Genomic DNA, 9,779 nt, shown 5'->3' on the forward strand with positions numbered 1-9,779 from the left:
TAAATGTAAAGTATCGCTGGTTTGGTCAGGATGAAATTATCTACCGCACAAGCTTAATTACATCTTTGTAAGTGTAACCCATTATTTCGGATTTCATGACTTAACTTAGAGAATGCCACCTTAGGGTTGGTCAAGCCTAAAATACATCACTTCCTCCTATCTTCGTAAGAAGCCAACCTTGATATTGATATGTCTAGAAACCTTCCTTAGGGAGACAGAAACAAAGCCGCCTCGAGGCCCTATTCATATCTCACGGTGTTGTACTAATAATGGAGACCATAGGTCACATTGAGATGTTCACATTCTCCCACTTACTATTTTAAATAAAATGTGTTTTATTAAACTAATCAATTAATTACTAGTTTATTAATAACACTATGAATGTAATTAATTACAAAAACATAATTATAAATGAGCCTGTTTCTATAATTAATATGATCTAAATAATTACCCATTACATTCATCTAACTTTACTAAAACACTTTTTACATAAAGTTGGTTATCTTAAAGGCCTAAAAAAAACATTGCCTTTATTATGGTGTGAGTTACCAAGTTTGAACTAATTTAATACTTAGTAGTTTACATGCAATTGATTTCACCAAAAACAATTCATATAAACTATGATAATCCTAGATAATCATGTATCTAAAAATTGCATGATTAATGAGAAACTGTGTGAGGTTTCATAAATGTCATGTAATTGACTAATGCATGATCATGTTATCAATCAAACATCAATGAATATTTATTTAAATAAATACAATAAATAAATAAATAACCAACAAATGATGAACCGAGTATTAATGGGTAATTCTAAAATTTACAACCCTTTGGAAAATTAGAAATAAAATTGCAATCTAAGCCTATGTAGCTTTCAAGACTCTCCAAGAATGCTCCTCTCCTTTATGCATTCTTGCTAATCTTTAGGAACTTTGTTTTGCCCAACTTATTAATTAGAAACAAAGTTTCTAATTAATTTATTTAATAAAAACTAACTTTTAATTAAATAACCATTTTTGTCATCTTTTTAATTTAGTTGAATTTAAATAATTAAAGAATCAAATTCAAATAATTTTTTAAACAAAAGACATTAAAATATCTTAACCAACTAAAAGATATGTTATTTTCTAATAAAATAAAAGAAGATAATAAAACTTTTAAATTCAAATAATTTAAAAATTAATTAAATAAAAGATATTTTATAACAACTTAAAAATTAGCGTTTTGGGCACCAAAATGGTGCCCTAAGGCCGGCGGCACAAGGTGCCAAGCTCGGGATGGGCGACTGGGCATTTAGGCACATCAGGTGATCTATGAAATCTGTACGCAAGTATACGTAGTCGTGTCAAATAATAAAGTTTGTAGAAACAGAAATCGTCCCATAGAGACTATTAATCAATTACCAATAATTGCTTTTCACTTTCTATTTTGTGATTAAAATAAAGATGAATAATTCTAAACTATGAACACAATTTAAATAACTGTCAACAAAATAATAAATCAACGAATTAACAATCAATAATAAAAGCCTAGGAATTAATTTCATAAACTTTTCATTATATTAATTTTACTAATCAATTCTAAATCTCTTCTACCTATTCTAATAGCAGGTTAGCATAATCGATTCCTATTCTTTTTCAAGATATAAGATCTCAGCCTATATGCAGGTTTTCTACATCTTTGTGATAAACTTAAACATATAGAAGGCATTAAGCATGGAAACCTAATTACTACACAAGTTATACATGTACTTTCGTCCAATATGCAACCTATGTCTATATAATGATAGCATATTCAATTCTCATCTTTCGAATTTTGAATCAAAACCATTAAATCAAGTAAATAGTGATCAAGTATTTACTTGCATTAAACAATCATCATAAAGATTAGAATAGAAAAGAAGTATCAATAGAACATCATAATAAAATTAAATTGAAATTCAAGTGACTACATTAATCCCTAGATAAAGGATTTAGTTCATAGATAACATAATGACAATAAAATTCAAATAATTGTTCATAGAAAATAACCTAAAGAATTCAGATGAAAAAGAAATCTAGAAAGTCATAAACCAGAAAAAGAAATCTAATTACATCAGTCTTTTCTAGATCTAGGGTTTATACAACTAAAACTACTTGCTAAATTCGCAGAATAATGTCCCTTAAATAGCTTTCCAATGCTCCCAAGTGAAAAGATCGTTTTGTCCTTCTAAAAGTGGCTAAAAATCTCAAAACCACGTCGATAGCGCTAGGTTTTGGGTGCAGTAGCGCTATAATCATAGCCAAATTGCATCAAAAATTGATGTACTAGCGCTGTAGCGCTATTGATAGAAACAAAAGCTTTAAGGTCGCCTTTCTAGCGTTGTAGAGCCACTACGATAGCGCTGTAGCGCTGCCCACAGAAACAGTACTTGGAATTCTCGCTCCCAAATGACTCGATTTTCTCCAAAATAACTCCATTTTCTTCCACTTTCACTTCATTCCACTCTTTTCACAGTCTTAGCATCAAAAACCTGAAACATAAACAAACAAGCATAATTCTGCAATAAAATAGCCCTAAACTAACGCAAACTTTCCTAAAAACTAGACCATAAACGAGCCTAAAACTCGTTTATCAAACTCCCCCAAACTAATCTTTTACTCGCCCTTGAGTAAAGAATCTGACTAGACTTAAATCTAAAAAAATCAAATTGACATAACCAACCAATTCTAACACTCAAGACTGTTATGCACATATAATTCTCAGGAAAAACAATCATACAATTTAAAATATTAATCTAGATTTTTAGTCAAAATACTTCACCCCTTCACTGCAATCTATTAACGCCAAAGCTCATTTACTCATAACTCATAAATAAAATAATTGAACCACTTTATGCACATCAAATTCTCACCAACTAACCACATAACCAAGTTATTTCCATATGCCTGCACTACTTACTATTCTCCATTAATATAAACAACTGCACAAATAAGAATCAATAGGACTTTACAAAGGTTGTAATCGAAGGCTTAGGTACAGGTAGATAAAGAAACGTTTTAAGCTTAATCATAGCATTCCAACTAAACAACTTTCCAAACAATTTCAAACCACTCATCCCTTGTTACCCATTTTTCTGTGCAATGATTGAGATTTTTTTTTTCTCTTTCTTTTCAACGATTGAGAAAACTATGCAATGCAAAACCAGCTCATTCTTATTTTTCATTCTCATAATACACTCCCCCAAACTTTGATTTTTCAAGAGATAACTGTTTGGGAGTGTAATCATTTTTAACTTTTTTTCCTTTTTTTTCTTTAACTTTTCTCAATCACAAGGAATTTTCTGAATAACACATGATACATACATCCCATTACACATTCACTCCCTTCACATAAAAAATTTCATGCTGATGGTATGGATTAAAAGGGTAAATGGTAATCCAATTCACAGCTAGGCTCAAAATAATGTGTTAATAAGAAAATAGTTATAAGGCTCAAAATTTTTGACTAAGGATAAAATTTAATAGGGTTAGCTTGAAAGGCACAACTAGTTCAAAAAATTGCCTATATCATTTTCCTAAATGTGCATTGTTTTAAATTTTATCTCAAATAGTAAGCAAACGGGTTCTAGAATTTTTTCAATCTTTTTCAATCCACAATCCAAATTCGACATGCATAAAATAATTCAATTATAACCTTTGCACATCATGAGCAATAGATCTCTAACGTCAATAGATCATAGTGAAACAAAAAGTAATCTAACCAAGCACACAAATTGTTTCAAATGCACATCAATTTTTTCCTTTGGATTATACAACATAACAATCAATCATATTAAATTGGAAATTATAATCAACTTAATTTACACTCTAAAACACAACATAATACAACTAACTAAAAAAAACAAATTGAAAAACGCATCAAAGAACACTAAAAATAAATCTCTCCCCCAAAATTAAATCCTAAAATTGTCCCCAATGTTTAAAGTGCATAAAGAATGAGAAAAGAGACTTACCTGAACTGCCACGTCAGTATGGCGGTTGTGGAGGCTGGAACGAAGGTCCCTCAAATGGTTGAGACGACGGAGGATGTTGTAGCTCTATAACCACCTAAACTTCAATTTTTTCCCGTTTTTTCACGGGTTACGAGTTACAACACAATTTTTCCAGAATAAAACTAAAAACAACTAAAACAAAATATCTAAAAACATTGTTCCAATAAAAAAAACAAAAAATTAAAAAAAACATAAAATTAAAAATTAAAAATAAACATAGGAATGCCGCCTAAGAGCGCTGTCTTTAACGTCTTTTAGCAGACTCTTGTTTTCGATCATATTCAACTTGGATCAAGTCCTCCCCGCACATCCTTGAGAGCCATAGTGTCATGAGTTGTCCCTCGTTTCTTGTGATTAGAAATTGGTGGTATTTTCCCTCGCTCATATAACATTTGAATCCTTTCTTTAAAGTATTTTTTTAACCGATTATGTAACGTCTTGCATTTTCGGGTACCTTTAAACGACTCGGGTCGAGATTTTTTCCCCGAGTTAAGAATATTATTTTAAATAATATTATATTTGTTTGGAAATTATTCCATGAGTTATTGATAGCCAAATTATGAATTTTGTGATTTAAAAGTCAAGATAAGACTTTCGGTCTTGGACCGACACAAAAACCCTGATCAGGTAAAAATCTCGGAAAATAAAATGAAAAACTATGGAAAATATATTTTGGGCATAAAATACATTCATAAAAATTAAATTTTGGTTAAAAATAATAAACCTAAGAGAAAATGGAAATTTTAGGACATTTTGTGTTAAATGCTTAATTTTGCCGAATTGGGGAATTTTATTCCATAAATAGACCTTAGATTAAAATTTATTGTGTGATCAATTAAATTAAATGTGAGAGACATTTAATTTAATTATTATGTGTTAATTTTTGTTTTTAAAACTTAATAAGAGTGAAAAAGGTTATAGGAAGTCAAATTGGATTTTTCTTCTTGAGAATTTTTTATTAACCTTTATATAAAAAAAATATGAACACATATATAATATATGTGGTGACCGGCCATGTGAAGGATTTATTGGGGTTGACCAAATATTTTTTTTTTAGTTTAATCACATTTATTTAAATGTTAGGGATAAAGACAAGTGGGTAAAACACTCAAGTGGTTTTAGGTTAATTAAAGAGTTGTATAAACTCTTCTAACTCCCCTCTCCAAAACCAACCACTCACTCTCTCACTTTCACTATCATCTTTTTTTGAAAACTCTCTCAAATTTTCTCTCCATCTTCAACCTCAAGAACACTAAGGAGACTAGGAAGCTAAGTCTTTTTTTTTATGAATAAGCCATTGTATTACTCAAATAAACCAATACAGCCAAGTCTTGAACACCCAATACATATACAATAACCCAAAACTAACCCAAACCCGGTTATCAGACCAGGACAATTAACCCCTATAAAATCTGTACATTGCAGTTCAAATCAATCTGGTAAAAAATTCTCTATCTTCCCTAGAGGCTTTACAAGGAAACACACTAAGTAAGCGAAATTTACAATCATTTTGAATTCTACTAACTGTATGGTGAACTTGCCACAGCTTGTGGTTCCAAAGCACATCATTTCTTACTCGCCAGAGATGGTACACTGTCGCAGCAAGAAAGGAAAAAAACATACTTATATATGTATTCGACACATGCTTGGCATGAGAAATCCAATGTAGGAGACGGTTAAGATTGATGGACTGTGCATTCCAATGAAGCCAGCTTTTGATAGCCTCTAAACACCTCTTGCTGTATGTACACTTGAAAAAGAGATGGTCAATGTCTTCATTCTCTACCCCACACAGCAAACAGACCTGATCAATATTGGAATTATATCTAACTATTCAATCCTTTGTGTGCAGACATTCCCACATGACTAACCACATAATAAATCGATGCTTGGGAGTAATAAATCTATCCCAAACAAATTTCCTCCATGGCACTCTAGATTCTTGAGAAACCAGCAGATTTACACCGAGTTTGATATTATATCTCTGAGACAAGAAGGAATCATAAGAGATTTTTTCTTTAAAACAGTCCTTCACAACAACTAAACGCTTCCAATACCAACTACAATCCGTGGGACACTTATAATCCCACCAATTCTGATCCAGCAGATAGACGCTATTAATCCACTTGACAAAAAGGTTATCTTTCTTCTTGGCAATTGCCCAAACATACTTTCCCATGGCAGCCAAATTCCAATCATGTAGTCTCCGAAAGCCCAAGCCACCAGCCGCCCTTGATGAACAAATATACTCCCAAGCAATCAATCCTGGTATATGAGAGTCTGAGATACCTTTCCAAAGAAAGGCCCTACAAATTGCTTCACCATCTTTGATCAATTTCTTTGGTAGAATCATTATCTGAGCCCAATATGAATGTATCGAGATAAGGACTGAATTGATCAAAGTCACTCTCCCCATATAAGATAGATTATGAGTGCTCCAAGTTCGAATCCTACTAGTCATCTTCTTCAAAATACATTTACAATCTGCAGCAGAAATTCTTTTTGAACAGATAGGTATCCCGAGATACTTGAACGGGAGGTGGCTGCGAGAAAAACCAGAAGCTGCCAGAACTCTATCTACTACAGCATTAGGCATTCCATGATAGTAATTGCAGATTTCTCAGAGTTAGGGAGCAAACCCGAAGAAGAAGAGAATAACTTCAAGCCCCTCAACATAAGCATAATTGAAACAAAATCTCCATTGCAAAAAATAAGCAGATTGTCTGGAAAACATAAGTGATTCAACTTCAAATTTGAGCATTTATTATGGTACTTGAACCCAGGTAAAGATCCCACCTTACACATAATTCGGGACAAGTATTCCAAACCAAGAACAAACAACAAGGGGGAGATGGGATCCCCTTGTCTAAGTCCTCTTTTTGATGCAAAGAACCCCTGTAACGAACCATTGAGGAGCAAGGAAAACATGGGAGTTGTTACACACGCCATTATTAAATCTGAAAAAGTTTGAGGAAAATCAAAAGCCTTGAGCATCTCTTCAATGAACCCCCATTCTATTGTGTCATATGCTTTCCTTAAGTCAATCTTTATCATACAGCTAGATTTGCAATTGCTTCGCCCATATAATCTCACCAAATCCCGACACACCATGATATTATGGGCAATGTATCTTCCATGTACAAAACCCCCCTGGTTTTCAGCAATTAAATCAGGCAAAACTTGTCTCAATCTCGAGCAAATCATTTTCGATGCAGCCTTATAAATCACATTGCAACACGAAAAACACTCACACTTCGCGGACAACTGCTCTTAGGAATAAGTGTAATGGTAGTCGTATTAATTGCCTTAAGAATTCTTCCTGAGCTCAGAAAAGACAGAACGGCAGATACCACATCAGAACCAACCAAATCCTAGTTATCTTGGTAAAAACAACTTCCAAAACCATCCGGGCCTGGAGCCTTCAAACCAGGGATAGAAAATATAGCTTCTATGATCTCCTGAGCTGTGTACTCGGTTTCAAGTCTGCTGGAATGCAACTCAGAAATTTTTGGCCCAAGATTGATAATACATTTCTTCACCCGGTGCCTGTTCTGCATCTCAGAGCCAAGGAGCTGCTGATAATACTGTAAAAAAGCTTCCTGAACAGTATGAGGTGTATCACACGAGATCCCCTGCACATCTTCTATTGAATAGATTATGTTCTAACGTCTCCTTGCCCTCAGAGAAGCATGAAAGATTGCTGTGTTTTCATCACCATTTTTAGCCCAAGAAATTTTTGCTTTCTGAGCTAAGAAGAGAGAATAAGCCTTGTATACTTTAGCATATTTGTCCCGAGCCAATTGTTCCTCAATCAGTAAACGAGAATCCTGGGGATCTTTATTCACTTTTTCCTGCAAAACCACCAGCTCCTCCTTAGCAATCATTTCTGCTTTGTGAATATCATGAAATCCTTCTATATTAATGCACTTAAGAATTTGCTTCAAACGCTTAAGTTTTACTGTCAGCTTATACATATCCGTTCCATAAGATCCTTCCTGCCAACTCTTAGCAATTCATTCACCAAATTCATCTGCATCCTTCCACATTCGAAAGTATCGAAACGGTTTTTTGCCACTAATCACATCCTGGTATAGAGAGACCAAGATGGGGCTGTGATCAAAGCATCCCTCAGGTAAGAAGTTGGCCTCCGAAAACTGAAAACAGTCTGTCCATTGAGAATTAACTAAGGCTCGATCTAGTTTAGAGAAAACTCAATCCTCTGGCTTTTGCTTATTATTCCAGGTATAAAAAATCCCAGAATATTTCAGGTCTTCCAATTTGCACTTTTCCACACAATCTCGAAAATCTTGAGTAGGACTTTTAGTACATCTTTTTCCCACTCTTTCATTGCTAAACAGAATATCATTAAAATCCCCCATAACTATCCAAGGCCCCTGTATTTGCATTGAAATCTCCTCCAACTCAATCCAAAGTTGAGCTCTCTTCTTATCTTCATTAAATCCATACACAAATGTAACATCAAATCTGTCTTGTTTCTCTCTTGGGTGCACAACACAGTGAATTAATTGAGTTGTACATAAGCTAATATCAACAGTAAACAAACTTGGCAGCCATGCAACAACTATCCTCCCTTTATCAAGCCAAGGATTATTATTTGTAAAACACCAATTCAGAAAAATATTAGAGTATAGGGAACCCATGCTTTTATTCTTTACCTTAGTTTCAAGGAGACTCACTAGCCCAACTTTTTTTGAACAAATCAATTGCTTGATTTCTTGATGCTTTTGATGGCTATTGATCCCCCTAACATTCCAACACAGTATTTTATCCATTAGAAGTAGAGGGATCTCCCCCCTCTTCCCTATGACACATTAAAGTCTCCTGCTCCTGACTATTCAACAGATCAAATCTATTAGCCACCTTAGTCTTAACTGGAACAACATCCTTATCTACTCTTTTCCCTTTCTCAACTCTTTGAAAACCCTCCTTATCTACAGTTGGTACCAATTTCTCCATCTTATTCACTTTTACTTTAGGAACCCATTGTTGCTTCTCTATTTCCTTCTCTATGGGCTTATTCCTACACATCTTAGTCTCATGTCCCAAACTTGAACAGCTATAACAAACAAGAGGCAGCCATTCATATTTCACTTCCAAATCAATGTCCCGATCAAACTCGTCTGTAATGAAATTGAGGCAGGAAATTCTTGAGCAAAATTAGCCTCTATTAACACACGAGGGTACAACAGCCTATCCCTGTGCTTGGTGATATTGTCAACTTGTAGAGGTTTGCCAATCTGCCCAACAATCTTGAATAAGGATTTTTCCCCCCAATAATTGATGTCCAAACCTTTTAATTGTATCCAAGTCGGCACACTAGTAATCTCATCTTTAGAGAAATCATCTATCGGGTTCCAAGGTTTCATAACCACTGGTTTCCGATCAAAGAATATATATCCTCCCTGTAAGACCTGATCTCTCTGCTCCATACTCTGGAATCTAATGATAAAGATCCCCCGAGCAATCAAACCCACCTTAACCACAGCCTCTTTCCACATTCTTCTAGCAAAACCATCAAGTATATGAAGTGGCGGATTGACTCCCATTACAAAACAGACTATTGATGGCTGCCAATAGTTTACCTCTTCAGCAATATCATCAAAGCTAATTTTCACTTTAGGGGTAGTACCTCGCTGCAGATCACCATCACTGTCAGATATATTCAGACAATCACCTTGTTTTTTCAACGTCCCCATACCATTCTCACAAGCAATAAACTCTTGAT

General features: G+C 34.1%; 1 protein-coding gene across 1 annotated transcript; it reads right to left on the reverse strand.

The window, feature by feature from the left end:
* Positions 1-6,613: 6,613 nt before the first annotated feature.
* LOC133785271 (uncharacterized) lies at positions 6,614-8,007 on the reverse strand. The gene is made up of 4 exons (XM_062224522.1): positions 7,711-8,007; positions 7,437-7,632; positions 7,285-7,352; positions 6,614-7,183 (listed from the first exon to the last, which is right to left on the reverse strand). Exons 1-4 carry the CDS (start codon positions 8,005-8,007, stop codon positions 6,614-6,616), a joined length of 1,131 nt encoding a protein of 376 aa, XP_062080506.1.
* Positions 8,008-9,779: the final 1,772 nt, after the last annotated feature.

This window comes from Humulus lupulus, chromosome 6, assembly GCF_963169125.1.
Source record: "Humulus lupulus chromosome 6, drHumLupu1.1, whole genome shotgun sequence".
In the NCBI taxonomy this organism is placed as follows: Eukaryota; Viridiplantae; Streptophyta; class Magnoliopsida; order Rosales; family Cannabaceae; genus Humulus; species Humulus lupulus.

What these genes read in the sequence shown, in the direction of transcription:
- LOC133785271 (XM_062224522.1), bottom strand. Translation starts at nt 8,007, where the DNA reads ATGTATAAGCTGACAGTAAAACTTAAGCGTTTGAAGCAAATTCTTAAG. An exon ending in TCTTTCATGCTTCTCTGAGG is followed by an intron (nt 7,633 to 7,710) that starts GCAAGGAGACGT and finishes CATACTGTTCAG; the next exon opens with GAAGCTTTTTTACAGTATTA. An exon ending in AGAGCAGTTGTCCGCGAAGT is followed by an intron (nt 7,184 to 7,284) that starts GTGAGTGTTTTT and finishes GCTGAAAACCAG; the next exon opens with GGGGGTTTTGTACATGGAAG.